Raw genomic sequence first — 18,131 nt, forward strand, 5'->3', positions numbered from 1 at the left:
ACGGTCCAGATGGAATCTTACACAAAAGGGCACAGTTGAAAAAGCAACTTGGACTGAGGGACTATTTCATTTGGACATATCTCAACTACAAGTTGGTTATTGGCCGTTGAACTTTCAATTTTCAGATATAGTAAATCTCATAAAGGGTTTTGTAGTGTGATGCTGAAGATCTTAGTGTTGGAAAACAATTTAGAAACAACAAAATAACAGAAATACTTATATTTTATTATTCAAAAATACTTGTAATATAGAATAAAATTACACAATAAATACATAAATTAAAATGATACTAACTTGAATGAATTGAAGGTAGAGATTAGCGCAAAAGTTATATTTTTCGAATAGTATTTCCGTCTCACTCTTATGCTTGTGGCTCTACAATGTCTGCTTGACTATGATACAACTACCTAATTCTACAACCCGCACTGGATTATAGAATTCTAACGAATTGCTTTGTGTGTTTACTCTCTGGAAATTTTGTACGGAAGAAAAGATGATTTTCGATGGAATTGAGGATTCCAGTTATATAGGCTCTTTCATACATCTTCAAATACCTTTTGGATGTATCTGAAGCTATTCAACTCTTTTTCAAAGAGTTGTGTTTATTAATCAAAACGTTTTTAATTAATTTTAATTAAAAACTTAATTCGAAATTAAAACTAATTGATCAAATTAAATTTAATTCTTAGGCCCCAAGGCCCAAGGTCCTTGTCTTGATTAATTAATATTAATATTATGGTATAATCATCAAGCTTAATTCACACAATTAGTGGTCCAAACCTTAATCCCCATTCCAAATAGTCCAACACCTAATTACTATAAAAGGGAACCTTAAGTTCCCTTGAGTTCCTTGATATGGGACTTAAAGAGCTCAAAACTCTAACACTTAGAGCAAGTCCATCCCTAAAGACTTTGCGTCAGCACCCAGCGCATTTATCCACTCAAGTGAACAATAATAGACCACAGTGAACAGTAATAGGCCAAGGCATCTCCACCCCTAAAACTAAATAGCCTAGTCAATTTTATTAAAATATTATTAATTTTCATTATAAAATAATAATTTGATTTATTACAATATTATCAATTTTATAAAAATGTTAGCCCCACACACACTCTCTTTCTCTGTGCAATTCCTTGTGCACGGTACATCCATCTCCCCCAGCTGTCTCCCCCCCCCTCTCTCCCCTCATCAGAACCTAGAAAAAATAAGCAAACCTAATACCACTGCCGAACACACACCCAGCGCACCCTGGGACCTCCCTCTGCATCTCTCTCTCCCTCTCTCTCTCTACCCATTTCGCTCTGCACCCCTGGGACCTCCCTCTGCATCTCTCTCTCTCTCTCTCTCTCTCTCTCTCTCTCTCTCTCTCTCTCTACCCATTTCGCTCTGCACCCCTGGAACCTCCCTTTGCAACTCTTACGGTCTTCCCCCACATAAAAATGAAAATCCGCACCCCCGGGTTTTTCTTGGTTTGCCGTTACTTTCTGGGTTTGTTTATATGTTGTTCTGTTATGCTGTAGCTCGAAATCGGAGGTTGTCACCGGAAAAAAAAACCCAACGAAATTGTTCTCCAGCTCGGCCCAAATCGGAGGAATCGGAGGTTGTCACCGTGAAAGGCACGCGCCAGGCAACTAGCCTAGCTCCTTGGTCAGTCAATTTTGGACTGGCCCAGAGACCAGCTTGGGCTGGGTGCCAGGCAAGTTGCTGGGCTAGAGTGAATTGACAGGGTGCCAGTCTGGTTTTTTTACTGGGTGCTGCGCTATTCCACCTCTGGTGGAACTGCTCTTAGAAACAGTATAAGCGATACGTGTCAGTTATGTCGTTCATTTTTATATTAAATCGTTAAATCAAATATTACGACACGTATATTTTGATATCTACGAAAGTGTCTCAAATTTTAGACAAATTGCTGTACAATTTTTGCATATCAGATTCGATTTTGAAATGCGTTGTCTGTTTCTATGTGTTATTTTCATCTGGGTTTTATTATTTAATGGTTCTGAGTGGAAAAATATATGAGAAAACAAAAAATTAAAAAGGGGAATCGGAGAGAAGCCAAATGGGTTTTGAAAAAAAGGACAATAAGCCAAACAATTGCATGTGCAGCTGCTGCAATTTGGCGCCGTTAAAGGGCTCAATGAGTCTCTTTCACCGGACAATCGGCACTTATCTTGAAAAATCCACGTAGTTAAAGTTAGTTCGTTAGCCTGTGCCTAGAATGTTACCTTTACCGCAATCAAACACGATTATGTAGATTCTAAATTGTTCTTGTATGCGTATAATTCAGTTGATTAAAAACATTTGCTTTTTATCTGGGGTCTTGTATTTAAGTTTTCAACCTTAAATTTTAATATAGATTGTCCTATATTCTAACCTGTGAAAAATTTCAAATATTATATTCTATATATGCGTAATAAAAAAGATTAAATTAAAAGTTAGTCGCAAGGTTCCATCATAAATTAATTCGCAAGGTGAGAAGTAGTCCAGCCTCTTATAAAGCCTTGCATGGTTTGGTCCCTCATCGATGTGGCACTTTGTCCTCACATTCTCACACGCCTCTCTCACGTGTGGCAAATTTTCAAACATAACACATGAACAATACAAACAAATTGCGTATCGTGGAACCTGTGTGACCGTTGAGCTTCTCACGTGAGCCAACCTGTTCTGATACCATAAAGAAGTTGATGTTTCATTATAAAATCAATGATAATATGGAAAGTAGCTCAATATCTTATAAGCACTTGTATTTTTTTGGTTCCTCACCGACGTGGGAATACTATCATCGACACACCTAATACATATATGTCAAACAACTGAAATTTGCATGTTCTCATCCGTGCGAATCGAACTGGAAACATCCATCCTCCATTAAAACTCATCTCAATTACGATTAAACTTGCCTCAAATTGCCAATTTTCTTTTGTTTTTGTGAACGGTACACATGACAATGAAGCCGTACAACAGGAAAGATAGCGTGTAAAAAATAAAACTTTTGAAGTCAATGAACATAGTTACTGCTGCTACCATGAATTACGTACAATACCTCAATTTTCTACTCCGTAATTTGGACACTAGTTAAGATGATTAAAACACTAATGCCGAGAATCACGGTCTTATTAATATTTCGCCAACCAAGCTGTACTCGAGACGTTATCGTTTTCCATGCAAATCTTATCTTATTAATAATAATCAAGATTTAAGATCTTGTGTTTAGATTACGTGATTAGCAACCACCATTAATTAAATATCAGAGGAAAATGTTGCAGCAAGATAACAGACCCATGGTTAGAAGCCGCTCACAGGTTTGTCACTTGTGTTAATTTCATAGGTCAAACAACAACCGCCATGTGTGTTTTTATTTTTGGATCTGGATTGACTGCCCTCCACATCTCATACCCTTCCTATCCCCTCATATTTTTGTGGTCACGGTTAAGTCATGTCAACATTTTATATTGATTTTTTTATATAAATAATAAAACAAAAAGCAATGGGAATATAAAATATTAACGTGGTTTAACCGTGACCACAGAAATAGAAGGGGATGAGAAGGGTATGAGATGGGAGATGGCAGACAATCCAGGTCCTTTATTTTTAAATTAAGGCATTGGCGTTATCAATTATAGTATTCACTTTTACTTGTATAAGGTCTCAGATTTAATTCATATTAGATGATGATTATCAATATCTCGTTATGTTAGATCATATTGTTGCTTACCCACGCGCCCCATTTCAAGTTAAATATTGTTGTATTGAAAAAGCAATCTAAAAGAATGCTTGTGTCCACCGTAATGGTACATCCTGGACGGAGCCATGAGATTAAATTAAAATTTTGATACAATATATTAAATTATTGTCCAGCAACATGATTTTGGGTAACTGGTGTTTAGAACGGTTAATTTGTAAACCATTAGCTAATGAAAAAATTTACATGGCTTGGAAGGGTTTAAGGATAAGAAAAGAATAGGATGTGAGAGTGCATGTTGTGTTGTGTTTGGAATGAGACTTCATTTCTAAATATATATAAGTAATTTGTAGTTTTAATTGGTACATTTTTCAAGACAAACAAAGTTGAGTGGGAACAACTGCCCCCAGTAGGCATATGCGGCCTCCGTCCATGGTTTCACCAATGGCTGCACATTTTTGTTCACTTAGTTGCGATTAACATTTTTATTTTGTAATTCTTTTGTCTAATGATATTCGTATGATTTGTTAATCACATTTGAGAGGCAAAAGAAAGTACAGTCTTGAAGTGGAAGCAAGTAAAGAAAATAAATAAATAAAAAGTTGGGAATTAATTTAATTGGATGGAGGTCTTGTTCAGCTAGAAGACACGTAAGCCGCTAAAAATGTCATCACCCATGTGCTTCTGCATGTGTACGTGGACCTTTTGCTTTCTTTTTTTCAGATTTTCTTCCTGTTATGATTTGATAGAATCATCCTCTAGTAACTCAACCTATTCACATGAAAACGAAAGGAAGATTACAGTAATTTAATATATAACTACGATAAAAATTATATATAACAAGTCATCAGTTACGTAACGTCACACTTATTACGTCGAAACATCACAATAACAATGAATTTGTTTCATGTAAATTGCTCGTGATTTTTGTTTTTTTGTTGTAGAGAAGAGATGCCATTAAACGAGGAAGGATGAAATTCTCATGGATTCATGGGTCAAAAATGCTCATTCAATTCGTTTACCAGAAAAGATTTGGGAATTGAATTCCTCCTTTCCTGCTCCAAGTCCTAATAAACGGCTGTGTAATTAAAGCTTCTCTAACCGTGTGAGACGTATGTCTCAATGTGTGCCATTGCAGAGAAACAAGAGGGACACAGACACAGACACAACACATCTCTCTCTCTCTCTCTCTCTCTCTCTCTCTCTCTCTCTCGTGGTTGGGACAGCAAAGTTGTGCTTGTGGTGTAGAAATAAAATCAGCCCTGCAAATTTTTATTCATGCACATTCAGTTATGCAATAATCTAAATAAAGTTGGAAGCTTTCTGTTACGTAAGAGAGATTCTGTCCGCAGCAAGAAAACCCAGTTCACCAAAACTCTTTAAGCTGTTTTAAAATGGTTGTTGTGGTAAGTAAGGGCTTTTCGGAGTGAATTAATATATCTTAATAAATCTATATTATTTCATTTTTAATCGGCTAATAACAGTCCGTTCGTTCTCTTACGCTTGAATTTGAATCTCCTTTTCTCTTCCGTAACAGATTAAGCTAGATGTGAATTATATTTGTTGACCTAGGGCGGTTTGCTAGCACATTTCTACCAAGTTCGAATCTCAATTTTCAGAAACTAAATTGGTTTAAAAATCGTTTAGATAAAAGAATAATAATTGATAATATAAATAATGAAAAAAAGAAGTGGAAAAGTAAAAGCAGAGAGAAGCATAAAGGAGGGAAAAGGGTATTTGCGGCAAATGGGCAATGCTTGCATGTGAGGGTATGGATTCTATTGGAATGATCATCTGTCAAACCCCCAAAAAACCACCATCTCTCACTTGCATTTGGGAAATTTCCCCCACAAAACCACACGCTTTGTCCTTCAAAACTGCCCTTCCACATCAAAAGGTCGTGTTTTCAACTATTTCAAAACCAGTTAGCCCTAGCAGTTTATGGTCCCCTTCCAAACACTTAACAGAAAATTAAAAAATTTAAAAAAAGTCTGTCAGTGAGTCAGTGACCCACTGGTCATGGTGGCTAAACAGTAAAGTCTCCTAACCCTACCCCTTACCCCAAAAGTTCTATATAATCCCCCCAAACCTCTCCCACATTCCTCACTCATCTGCCTCCTCGCATTTCCTCTCCCCTGTTTTTTCCAAACCTCATTCGTTTCCAATCCAAATGTAATAATCTTGTCCCTCTCTCTCTCTCTCTCTCTCTCATTTCCCCTTTTAGTTAGAAATAACGAACAAAATGATGCATTGTTACATAAAATGCTGAATGGTTTTACTTATGTGTGCAGGAAAATGGCTTTTCCATCTGGTTTTTTCATGGTGGGTATTCTTGCAATGTTGGTGGCCTCTGCGCATGCTTACGGCGGAGGAGGGTGGGTTAACGCTCGCGCCACTTTCTACGGCGGCGGTGACGCTTCTGGCACAATGGGTATGCACCTAAACTAAAAAAGATTCCATTTTTACCTCCAGTTATCAATTTTAAGCACTCTCTCTGACCTACGTGAATTTTTGGGATTTTGTTTCTGAAGGCGGAGCTTGTGGGTACGGCAACCTCTACAGCCAGGGGTACGGAACCAACACGGCGGCCCTGAGCACTGCTCTGTTCAACAATGGGCTGGGGTGCGGATCTTGCTACGAGATTAGGTGTGTGAACGACCCCAAGTGGTGCCTGCCGGGCTCCATTGTGGTCACCGCCACCAATTTCTGTCCACCAAACAACGCCCTCCCCAACAATGCCGGCGGCTGGTGCAACCCTCCCCAGCACCACTTCGACCTCTCTCAGCCTGTCTTCCAGCACATTGCCCAATACAAAGCCGGAGTTGTGCCTGTGTCCTACAGAAGGTAAAACCCACTGAAATTTCAACGTTTCATAGTTAAAGATCCAAACTTTATCCCCAAAAATCACTAATTTTGTTAAGAGTTTTTGTGGGTTATTTCTGAAAATTGCTAATTTTTTTGGGTTTTAACAAAATCCAGACTTTTAAATGAAAAGGGCATTAAAGGAATTTCACAACTAACATTTTGTTTAGAGAATGACATGCATACAGATGGGGGATTTTTCTTTTTTTTTTCTTTTTCCCCTTAATGAGTAACAGAAGTTTGGAATACTTTTCTAATTTTATTTTGTTGGGGGTTTGTAGGGTACCCTGCAGTAGAAGGGGAGGCATCAGATTCACAATCAACGGTCACTCCTACTTCAACCTGGTCCTCATCACAAATGTTGGTGGAGCTGGTGATGTGCACTCTGTTTCCATCAAGGGGTCCAGAACCGGCTGGCAAGCAATGTCCAGAAACTGGGGGCAAAACTGGCAATCCAACAGCTACCTCAACGGCCAAGCCCTCTCTTTCAAGGTCACAACCAGTGACGGCCGTACTGTTGTGTCCTACAATGCTGCCCCAGCTGGGTGGTCCTTTGGGCAGACCTACAGTGGTGCCCAATTCCGCTAGGTCACCCCCACCCAACCATCTAATTTACCCTCTTATACTTACCCATTTCCTAGGTCATTAAATATATATACTGAGTATTAAATCTTAATTAAGATTAGTATGACTCTCAAGTATACTAAGATATTAGTTAGTATTCTGAGTCGTTGAGTCAAGGTCGTTGGCCTCTGCGGTCAAAAGTGAGTAGGGCTTATTTTAAAAGGGCTCTCTCCCACCAAAGTTTAATTTTTAAGTTAATATGTGTCTTAGGTGTAGGGTACCCTACCATCTTTGGGAACCCCAACTCCTTCTTGGGTATTGTATTGTTTTTACTTCTGCGGTAATTGTAAAAGCGGAAGTTGGCAGAGGTTGTGGACTTTGACCACCCGCCATTCGCATCCTGGGCTTGCTTTGGAGGGGCATTGTTGTAAATCAACCGAGGCTGATCAGCAATTCAGTATTGTCCTTGGTTGTTATATTTGAATATTGAAGACTAAATGTAAATTTTCCATTTTCTACTAAGTAATGGATTTGCTAATTTATTATTTCTTGCTTCTCATTTATTTCTCCTTTAACAAACAATCAATTAGTATTTTTATCTAATTTGTGCTTGTTTCAATATAATAATTCGGACACAGATCCAATCCGGACTATTCGGAGCTTAAGGATTAATCGATTCAAACCACTAAAACTTGAACTCGACCATCTCTATTAACTCATCCCGCTGATGTATTTCACAAAAGCAAAAAATTCTAATTTTTCTTTCACACAAACCAAGAGCCCCAATTTTTTTTGTGCATAAAAATATGAGTTACACCAGTTGATTAGAGTTGTGTGCTCGTATCACTCGATTCAAACTACGGAAACGAGAGAAAAACCATGAATCTATGGGTACGGGCCTGCTATCTATAATCAACATGGGTAGCAAATAGTGAATCTAACCCAACCAAACAGCCTAAACCAAAAGGGCCAACACAAGACATAACTTCATGATATTTAGAGAGGAAATCTAGTAGGAAAGCATGATTCCCTAGCTCGCTAGCTGGTTAGCCACTCACAAGGAGTAAGATTATCATTCACTCAGAATTTGTAACTACGTGAGGCGGATGGTACCCTAACGTAAAAGGGCATGTTCCCTTGTGAGTGTGACCTGATCAATCAGGGGTCAGGCTGCCCTATTGAGGTACTTTCTTTCGTCCTTTATATTACAGCCCCCCAAAACAAGAAACAATAAACAAAAGTTATTTCACAAGACAAGAGATTAACCACAGTAAATCTAGCTATTTTCACAAGGCAAATACAATAAATCTGTGACCAGAAATTTTGAGTGGTGGGACTGAATATTTGGTTGGTGTTGTACAACGTTACATGAATTGGAGTAAAAAATCTTGTGTAAAGACATTTCATCTTAAAATTTTCAATGTCTCGTCCATTGTCCCTTTGCTTTCCATGTCCCTTTCAACATAGATTGCCTCAAAGATTCATACCAGTTAGCAACAAAAGACTTGCCGCAGAGAAAACCTATGCAGGAAACTTCACATAACCAAAACTTTTTTTTATGTGGTTCCAGTTGAATGTTTTGCAGTGTGTATCGTCGACAGATAGCAACATGGAATTGTAGCGGTTCATGTGTATTGAACAGTACTCGTATACTTTTTATATCAATAAAACATTCCCGTACGAAACTAATACACTTACTAATATACGCGAAACCCACATACAGTGATAGCGGTCAATGTGTATTTTTGGATTCTAAATTTTAATTTCTAGTTTATATTTTTCACGCTTTAAAATAAAAAGTGTAAACCGAAACCATGTCCCTCCGGGGACCCCTGTTAAATTGGCACGAACGAAGAAGAGAATATTTAGCATGGCCTTTTGCACGCGCAGGACCTTATTCTGCAGGTAGTTGCCTTGTGGTTCCAACTGATGTTTTCCAGTGTCTAAGACAGCAACAAGAAATAGTAGACAATAATTTACACACACAAAAAATGGAATTTAAATTTTTTTTCCAATATGTTATGTTTTTTGTATATTGTTATATGTACTTTTATTTACAGCTCAGATCAATGAGAGGGGAAGCAACGGAAGGCAATGTCCTAAACTGCCTCTGGAAAACTTGACAGCCAAGACATGGGGGTGAGGAGGGAGCAAAAAAACACTCAACAGAACACCTATATTTCTATAAATAATGAACGTATAAAAGATCTCTCGTTGGAGGTTTGGTGCTTCATTCTTTGGGCATCAGCACCGTCGTTCCTTCTCGCAAGGGTACTAATGACTATGATAGGGCCGTTTATGTGTTGAACCTGCGCTGTACACTCGGTGGTTGCCTTCTATATTACCACGACAAAAAAATATATAATGACCGCGAAAACCTTGATGGATGAGTAGGTTTTTCAAGCATTCGAGCAGATTTCTCCAGCAACTCCCCATGGACTTCAGTTTGTCTGCTGCATCAAGCAAAAGAGATGGTTTCAATATAATACAGAGAAGTGCAATACGGAGAAGTAAACCGCCGAATGTACTTCAGTTTGTCAACGGAATACAGAAATGCTTTCTAAGGTAGAATATGCCAGGTTTAACGCAATGGGGAGGAAAACAATTGACTTTGCATTTTATCTCCGAAGAAAAATAAATTGAATTACATTGTAGCTGAAGGACAATCACATTACTGTATAATATACATGGAAAAAGCAATATTACATAAAGCAATGTCTAGTTTCCATGCCAGGTAATTTGCTATTTCAGCCATATACAGCAAAGGAAGCCATGCTAGTAACAACCAAGAAAAATTTATTGAGAAGATCCGGGAAGAAAAACTGACCTGGGAAAATAAATGCTCGTCAAACATGGTAACCGCACAAGGACCAGATGTGGAAGCCCAACTATGCTGAGTAGGGTAAAACTCAGGTCTAGGAGCTTCAAAGCTTCCATTAACATGATACTCAACAGGGTTTTCTTGAGGACTCATTTCTGCCGGTGGTTGGAATTTCGTATCAGTCATCATATTAAGATTGTACGGAAGATAGGGAAATTGCCCACCCAGCTGTAGCCTCAGTGGTGCGGTTCTGCTCAAGTCATTAAGAATACCATTTTCTTGTTCAGAAGTTGAAATCTCTGGATTTCTTCCTGTGCCAAGGTAACCAGAGTAACTCCCAAAGGAGGAACTTGCTGAGCATTCCATGTCCCTATAACAAGAAATTCTTCCAGTAACACTTCTAAGATAAAGCAATCCACCATTAGATGAATTTCACAGTTTTTTTTAATTGACAAAGAAATAGATGAAGGAGCCATTTAATGTTCTGTGTTATAAAGAACTTCATCTCATCATATAACATGTTGCTTTTCTTTTCAACTATATTTTCATCTTACACAACAAAAATTCCTAGGAGAGCTAGTATGTACTTCTGAACAATCACCCACCTATGTGGAAGCAAGGTCGTGTCCTCAGGTAAATCCATATGTCGGCTTTCATTAGTCGGAATCCATGACAAAGGTTGGAGCTGTTGCTCAGCATTCATGCTGAAGGGTATATGCAACCCATTTTGGAACTGCAAGATGAGAACCATAAAGATATTATGTTTGCCAATATCAGTAAGTAAATAACACCTTAAAAAAGTTTCTCGTAAAAGAAAAGAAGCAATGCTTTACCTGACTAGTGCATTCTAACGACATAATTTGCTGCTTTTGTAAATTTTCCTGCCAATGGAAAATTGGATTGCATTAGTATCAAGAGGTGCAGTAGCATCAGAACTAAAGGTAGCACAAGGTCACTTGAAAACTACAGAGAAAGGATACTCAGAAAATTATACACTCCTCATTTGTATGTAATTGTCAACGCTTTCTTGCTAGAACTCCAATGATGTCATACTACTATTCACATCATTCCCAAATTAATAAGTAATCAAATTCTAAATTGCTACAGTCTAAGGCAGTACATCGTTTCTGCAACTTCCAATTATCAGTGGTAACATTTCAGTAGCATATAATATTGGAGAGCTAGGCCAATTACAATAATCAGATAATTTTAAAAAATTTTAAAATTTTGAACCAGACAATGAGTTCACTTGGATGCAGAGGATACCTTATGTGTTCGAATCTGGTTAAGCGACTCTCTAAGTGAACCTTCCATTTGCCCCAACTGTTCTACACTGTTGATCTTATCAAGGCTAGTCCAGCAGCTGCAGAATTCAAGATTGGTAAAGCATTTGTTTAGGGGGGCATAGACCATAGTAAAATTTCACTGGAACATAAATTAATGAAATGTAAAATATGGCTCTCCAACCTAAATTTTCAGGTATTCACCTTAGTCTCTTTTTTATTTCTGAAAGTTGGGTTTGCAATAAGCTAGACTGGTTACTCAGGTCCTGTCGAAAAGAGAGAGAGAGAGAGAGAGAGAGAGAGAGAGAGAGAGAGAGAGAGAGAGAGAGAGGAATATAAAAAGCATGCAAGAATGAAAAGTTAAAGACCAAGAGACTCGAATGGTGAAATATCACACTGGAAACATGGGTTTGCATTCTTACCTCAATCGTTTGAGAACTGAAACAAAAAGAAGAGAAAAACATATCAATTGTAATCCCATGATTTCTGACAAAATTTTAACCCCGTGTGTTAGCTTGTGTACCTTGTACCCAAAAATTCTTGTATATTAACATCATGATCCAACTTCTTGAATGTTTTCTTCAGTGCCTACACTTTCAACAAGAAAACAGAAAATTAAGTTAAGAGACAGCAGTAGTAGTATCTAGGTTATATCCGAAAAGAAAAAAAGAAGAAGAGAAGAATAACATCATTAATAAATAAATACAAGGTTATCAAAGGGGACTTACTTCGAGGCTTTCCAATTTCCTGTTAGCATCCAAAGAAATTAAATTTCCATAGGATACTTTGAAAATTAATCCAGATACATGATTGTTTCTTTCAGAGAAGAAATTACCTTTTAGCTCTTTCCTGTGGAGTAAGTTGAGCAAACTTTGCTATAACCTCTTCGATGCTACTAAACTCAACAAGAAAACAGAAAAGGCCAAGTTACTGATGACAATGGTGATTGATTCCCAGCGAAAGGTTATATTCTTACAGACGGATACACACAAAACAAAAGTTAATAGACACATGATTTAATAAATGCAACTGCATCATCGTCATACAGCCCTCGTTACCAATACGCCAAAGATACTAACCTCCATTTAAGAATAGAGCAATCAGATTTGTTCAGAATTAACAGAAAACAATTAAAACATTAGGGTAGGTCACGTGATCTAAAGAATTATACGTTCCTTACTAATTCTTTACTAATGAATTAAGGTGCCTTACACATGAAACATATCCCCCAAATCAACTGCTTCGATTAACTAAAAAGCTTAATCTGATAAACCTGAATCGTTTTCAAACGCAAACACAAAAACCTTGTGCGCGTCGTTACATACTATCCTCTAAACAGGCTATAAATTCTTTAATTTGTTACTACATTAGAATGAATGTACAGTTGTAGATACATACCTGCGTTTGCCACTGCACAAAGAAGGTTTTCCAGTCGGCGAAAACATGAGAAGGACAATGTCAATGTCGCATAGTATAGATAATTCATTAGCCTTTTTCATGATGCCGTTCTTCCTTTTAGCATAAGTTGCTTGACGCCCATTTGTATTCTCCAACCTCTTAATCTTTAGCTTTACCCTTCCCATCCTGCACTTTCGACCACGAATCTTACGCTTGAACTCCCCTTCTTTGACAGTCCAAAATATCGAAAAGCCTACCCCAAACACAAAAACCAATCATTTCTTCATCACAATCTATCCAACCACACAAAGTTCAATATCCTAACTCGCACAATTCAGCAACCAATTTAAAGCGTTAAACAAATATTAGCAGGATATGAACATGCCACCGAAAGTTTGCAAATTTATCAACGCCAATCACCAAATTAAATCTTACATAATCAGGGGTGATTAAAATTGCATTAAGCCCAGAAAAGAAAACCAAAATTCAACAAAATCCCAATTGAGAATTGGAGCTAAAAAATCGAAATACAATACCTTTACGGAGAATCAGAGACTTGTGGGAGATATTTGAGAAAAATAAGGCATAAATAGTAAAAGGCAAAAAGGATATCTTAAAAAACACAAAAAATGGAAACTCACCCAGAAGAGGAAACGAAACAGGGGAGTTTCTAGAAAAACATAATCCAAACGTCGGAAAATGTCGGAACAAAGAGGGAGAGAGAGAGAGAGAGAGAGAGATTGGCTGTCGAGGGAAGCCAATAGGGAGGAGATTCAAAAGGCAGAGAGAGAGAGACGGAGAGAGAAAAAGAGAAGGGTGTGTGTGAGCTTACATATAGCTTTGCATAACACGACCGGGTGACCGGAAAATTCGGGTAAACGAAATTAGCGGGAGAATCGGAAACGTCGGAAATTCCCAAACCAACCAACCAAAAGCAATTTCTTTTAATTTTGCGTCTCCATCGCCCTCCTCCTTCCCCTCCGACTCTGTCCTCTGATCGTACACAGGTTTCTGTTTTTCCAACATGTTTTTCTGGGTCGAAGTGAGTCGGTGGGTTTTGGAACTTAAATTTTATGAAATGACTTTTTTGCCCTTATCTCCCCTCACATTTCGATACAGAAGATACTGTCTTTATGGCCATTTTGAAAAACAACAAAATGTGAGAATACGTTTAATTATACACTTATCTACGTATGATTATACATACACTTCAATGAAATTAATTGTAATACTCCCATTGAAGGTGAATATTTGTAAATAAAGTCCAAATTATTTTTGTTTGCTCAAATTTTGCCAGCATCGATATCAAATTTTCCTGATGAAGGCAGACTGTGGGTTGATTTTAAGTACGAAGGGCTTCCTAAATACTGCCTCATTTGTGGTCTATTGGGTCATGTGACTAGAGTGTGCAAAGGCCCCCAGGATCTAGGGAAGATAGATGGGGAAACCTCTGAGGATTTGGGGGAGGGGTTTGCGTTTAAGGGCCTGGACGCCCTCACGGATCTGAGGGGGTAAACCAATAGGTGCAGGGGGCAGTACCAGGACTCCTCGTGGGTCTAGTGGTGGACGCATGGATTCTGGAAGATGGAAAGATGATCGTAGTGAGGAACTTGATGGAGGAAAACGATCTGGCCGTTCATCCACAGCCTCGGGCATGGGCAGTCACACGCAATTTGGGGCTTCGAGATTGTTCAGTAGGAGTGACTATACTGATACGGTCAATGTGGACGAGGCTGATACTGCCATATCTCCAAATAAACCTCGATGGTCTTCAAGTAATCTGAGTAAAGGGAGACTTAACCTAGCTGACAAAATTCGTCAACAACGACAGGAGGAAGAGGATGCAAGAAAGGCCAGAGAAGTTGCTTTCGATACAGGGCTAATTGGACCAGGAGGAGTGATTGCGGAAGGCGCGGAACACGTTATTCTCCATGAAATCCCCGAACAGGAGATCCATGGGAACCTGCCGGGCGTGTCATATGAAACAGGTCAGAGCTTTGACTTGAATAGTGAACCAATTAATATTGATGGAACTGGTGATGGAATTATTGACAGCGGAGAGGAGGCTGGAAGACTGGAGAGTGCAGATGGTACTGATGTGAATGGAATGGGTATGGAGGATGACCCATTTCAACTGGCCCCTATAATTGAGGCAGTTATGAAGGAACAGAAAGGGAGAAAACGTAATATCCAGGAAATGGCGCTAACATCGACAACTACACTAGAGGAGCCAATAGCTACCAGACCAAGGAAAGGTGTTTTCTTTAAAGAGGCGGATGAGACCAGCCGTAAGGGGTCCCCCACGGATCCATGAAGATAATCACGTGGAACTGTCAGGGTATCGGGGGTGACCTGACCGTTGACAATTTGCTGGAGCAGAACCGGCTTCACACCCCTGACATGGTTATTCTGCTAGAAACTAAGAATAAAAGTAGGAGCTTCATCCATCTGAAAATGAGTTTGGGTATGGAACACTGGTTTGCTGTTGAGCCTCGGGGCATTGGAGGTGGTATATGTGTTTTCTGGAGAGATGAGACTCATGTGGTGTTAATGAAATCGGAGGAATTTTTGGTGGAACTCAAACTGAGGGATGACATGATGAACTGCAGCTGGAGACTATTCGCCATTTATGCTAGTACTGATGAAAATAAGAGAAGGGAGCAATGGCAAGAATTATCAAAACGTATTGGCCAAGTAAGGGACCGTTGCCTCCTCCTGGGAGACTTCAACGACATCCTTTGTAATGAAGAGAATGAGGGAGGAAATTACAGACCGGCTGTTAGTCTACGTGACTTTAGGGATTTTGTGGCTCGAGATGAGCTCATGGATTTGGGTTATGAAGGCTACCCCTTCACCTGGAGAAACAACAGAGAGTCCATGCCTATCCAGCAACGCCTTGACCGTGGGCTGGCAACTATGGGTTGGTATGAAATGTACCCTAACACAAAAATCAAGCATGTGCTCTTGGAAGGATCTGATCACGCCCTCTTACTCCTCTCGACAGATAAAGGTCTGAATAGGAAGGGAAGACAATTCACGTTCGATGGGCGTTGGAGCAGGTCGGAGGAGTGTCGTAATCTGGTCGGGGAGGAATGGCACGATAAGATTAATGGATCACATGCGTTTCGTTTTTGCGATAAACTGAAACATCTAAGGAGAAGATTAAAAGCCTGGTACAAAGGAAGATGAATGAACTCTTTGAAACTGATTCAGCAACTGAAGGAAGAGATAAGGGCGGCCTATAACACTAACGAGTTCGCCTCAAAGGATGTTAAGCAAAAAGAGAAGGAGCTCAATGCTGCTCATCAACAGGAGGAGGCTTACTGGAAAGTCAAATCCAGGAATCAATGGCTTCGAGAGGGCGATAAGAACACTAAGTTCTTCCACGCTCAAACGCTAAAAATGCGACGTTTTAACATGATCCGAGGGATAGAGGACGACCGTGGGATCTGGCAGGAGAGTCTTGAGGGGATTGGTGATACGGCTATCGAATACTTTACTGAACTCTTTCAGTCTTGTAAGCCTAATCTTGTGGAGGAAGTTCAAAGTTGTATGGAGGGTCGGCTCTCCATTGAGGACAACCGGGGGTTAACCGCTATGGTCACAGAATGCGAAATTATGGAGGCTGCATATCAAATTCCCCCTATGAGATCTCCGGGACCTGATGGTTTTTCTGGCTGCTTTTACCAGGACCACTGGGACACGGTCGGGCCGGACGTAATCAAGATTGTTAAAGCCTTCTGGTACTCGGGAACCCTTCTTCGTAAACTCAACCATACCAACTTAGTGCTTATCCCGAAGGTGAAATGCCCAAAAAATATGTCGCAATACAGGCCCATTGCATTATGTAATGTCATCTACAAGATTATTGCCAAGGTTCTTACTAATAGGCTTAAGAAGGTGATGCAGAAAGTGATTGGGGATAACCAATCTGCCTTCGTGGCGGGGAAGCAAATCCAAGATAATATCCTAGTGGTGCACGAAGCTCTCCACTCCCTACTCCACCAGAAAAAAGGAGACCATCCTGGTATGGCTATCAAGCTTGATATGGCCAAGGCATACGACCGAATTGAATGGGATTTCCTCCTGGGCATGATGAGTAGTTTGGGTTTTGCGCCTCTCTTCTGTAGCTGGATAAAGGAATGTATATCTTCTGTATCTTTCAGTGTTCTTATAAATGGTTCCCCAACGGGGTACTTCCGGCCGAATCGGGGGCTTAGACAAGGTGATCCCCTCTCCCCATTTCTATTCCTTCTCTGTACTGAAGGGTTCTCAATGTTAATTAGGAGAAGCTTGGAAAGGGGTGTCCTCCACGGTCTCAAGATTTCCCCTACTGGAGTACCGTTAACACATCTTTTCTTTGCGGATGATTCTGTGGTTTTTGGAAACACTTCTGTGGAGGAGGCGGAAAGTATAGTGGAAGTTTTAAAGACCTATGCTCGGGGCTCCGGTCAGGAGATTAACCTGGCCAAAAGCTCGGTCTTCTTCGGTGTTAATACGTCGAAATGTTTGAAAGCTAAAATCGTGGACTCCCTGGGGATTCAATGTAAACAGGGATTTGGGAAATACCTAGGCCTGCAGGCCGATTTTGGGCACTCTAAAAAAGCTGTCTTTGCCGAGATCCGGGATAAGATTGAAGCTCGTATGTCAGGTTGGGCTGAGCAGTACCTGTCCTAGGCGGGAAAATAGACCCTTGTGAAAATTGTAGCTATGGCCTTGCCTAACTTCGCTATGAGTTGTTTTAAACTCCCCATTGGCGTGTGTCGGGATGTTGAAAGAGCCATTCGGAATTACTGGTGGCGTGGTAATGAACACAGCAAGGGTATTCACTGGATCTCCTGGGATCGGCTGATGAAACAAAAAAAGGCTGGTGGCTTGGGATTCAAGGATATCCAATGTGTCAACCTTGCTTTTCTTGCCAAGATTGGATGGCGAGTCACCCAGAATCCTATGTCCCTTATTGCTTCGGTTTTGAGAGATAAATATTTCCCGGGGAAAACTTTTGGAGAAGCTCCTAAAGGAAAGAACACCTCATGGGGTTGGAAAGGCCTTTTTGAAGCTCGGAAAGTGTTAAACCTTGGGCTTAGATGGCGGGTCGGAAATGGGAAAAGCATAAACATCAGGAAGGACCCGTGGTTCCCCAAACCCTCAACTTTCAAAGCCTATCCGACGACTAATCTCGTAGGAACCATGGTTAGTGACTTGATCGACCCGGATACTAATTCTTGGAGAACGGACTCGATTGCGAACGGGTTTCATCGGGACGATGTATTACCGATCTTAAGCATTCCATTAAGCCATGCTGGCATTGATGACAGACTGGTGTGGCACTACACTACTAATGGGATCTATTCAGTTAAATCTGGATACAGTCTGGCATTAAAGCTGATGGAAGAAGGAGCTTTGGGAAGGAAAGGGTGAGGCACCCCCAGTGAGAGTAACAAGCTAAATCTGGTATGGAACAACATCTGGAGACTGCAGGTTCCTAACAAAATCAAAATCTTCATTTGGCGTTGCTGC

General features: G+C 39.9%; 4 protein-coding genes across 18 annotated transcripts; 3 read left to right on the top strand and 1 right to left on the bottom strand.

The window, feature by feature from the left end:
- Window positions 1-5,438: 5,438 nt before the first annotated feature.
- LOC103425476 (expansin-A1) lies at window positions 5,439-7,654 on the top strand. Its single transcript, XM_008363560.4, has 4 exons — window positions 5,439-5,855; window positions 5,975-6,114; window positions 6,215-6,527; window positions 6,827-7,654. Coding segments are annotated over exons 1-4 (762 nt in total). The 5' UTR covers window positions 5,439-5,853; the 3' UTR covers window positions 7,134-7,654.
- Window positions 7,655-9,084: 1,430 nt separating this feature from the next.
- On the bottom strand, window positions 9,085-13,652 carry LOC103402885 (agamous-like MADS-box protein AGL30). Of its 15 annotated transcripts, none has more exons than XM_029096181.2 (12): window positions 13,253-13,652; window positions 12,612-12,864; window positions 12,049-12,108; window positions 11,942-11,960; window positions 11,737-11,801; window positions 11,636-11,651; window positions 11,418-11,479; window positions 11,197-11,293; window positions 10,764-10,811; window positions 10,536-10,663; window positions 9,937-10,300; window positions 9,085-9,559 (listed from the first exon to the last, which is right to left on the bottom strand). In XM_029096181.2, the coding sequence occupies exons 2-12, from the start codon at window positions 12,794-12,796 to the stop codon at window positions 9,551-9,553; spliced, it is 1,053 nt and encodes a 350-aa protein (XP_028952014.2). In that variant the 5' UTR covers window positions 12,797-12,864; window positions 13,253-13,652; the 3' UTR covers window positions 9,085-9,550. The 15 variants fall into 15 exon arrangements, with proteins under 15 accessions (XP_028952014.2, XP_028952013.2, XP_070671896.1 ...); XM_029096180.2 differs by having other exon boundaries at window positions 9,085-9,562; XM_070815795.1 differs by having other exon boundaries at window positions 9,085-9,562; window positions 9,937-10,330.
- A 1,269-nt stretch (window positions 13,653-14,921) lies between these two features.
- On the top strand, window positions 14,922-15,800 carry LOC139192776 (uncharacterized). The gene has a single exon (XM_070815445.1). It carries the CDS (start codon window positions 14,922-14,924, stop codon window positions 15,798-15,800), a length of 879 nt encoding a protein of 292 aa, XP_070671546.1.
- Window positions 15,801-17,321: 1,521 nt separating this feature from the next.
- On the top strand, window positions 17,322-18,032 carry LOC139192777 (uncharacterized mitochondrial protein AtMg00310-like). The gene has a single exon (XM_070815446.1). The coding sequence runs from the start codon at window positions 17,322-17,324 to the stop codon at window positions 18,030-18,032; it is 711 nt and encodes a 236-aa protein (XP_070671547.1).
- The last annotated feature ends 99 nt before the right edge of the window (window positions 18,033-18,131 follow it).

This window comes from Malus domestica, chromosome 16, assembly GCF_042453785.1.
Source record: "Malus domestica chromosome 16, GDT2T_hap1".
NCBI classification, from domain to species: Eukaryota; Viridiplantae; Streptophyta; class Magnoliopsida; order Rosales; family Rosaceae; genus Malus; species Malus domestica.

What these genes read in the sequence shown, in the direction of transcription:
- LOC103425476 (XM_008363560.4), top strand. An exon ending in TGACGCTTCTGGCACAATGG is followed by an intron (nt 6,115 to 6,214) that starts GTATGCACCTAA and finishes TTGTTTCTGAAG; the next exon opens with GCGGAGCTTGTGGGTACGGC. An exon ending in GTGCCTGTGTCCTACAGAAG is followed by an intron (nt 6,528 to 6,826) that starts GTAAAACCCACT and finishes GGGGGTTTGTAG; the next exon opens with GGTACCCTGCAGTAGAAGGG.
- LOC103402885 (XM_070815795.1), bottom strand. Translation starts at nt 12,796, where the DNA reads ATGGGAAGGGTAAAGCTAAAGATTAAGAGGTTGGAGAATACAAATGGG. An exon ending in GAAATAAAAAAGAGACTAAG is followed by an intron (nt 11,294 to 11,417) that starts GTGAATACCTGA and finishes TGAATTCTGCAG; the next exon opens with CTGCTGGACTAGCCTTGATA. An exon ending in ACCAGATTCGAACACATAAG is followed by an intron (nt 10,812 to 11,196) that starts GTATCCTCTGCA and finishes TTCCATTGGCAG; the next exon opens with GAAAATTTACAAAAGCAGCA.
- LOC139192776 (XM_070815445.1), top strand. Translation starts at nt 14,922, where the DNA reads ATGAAGATAATCACGTGGAACTGTCAGGGTATCGGGGGTGACCTGACC.
- LOC139192777 (XM_070815446.1), top strand. Translation starts at nt 17,322, where the DNA reads ATGGCCTTGCCTAACTTCGCTATGAGTTGTTTTAAACTCCCCATTGGC.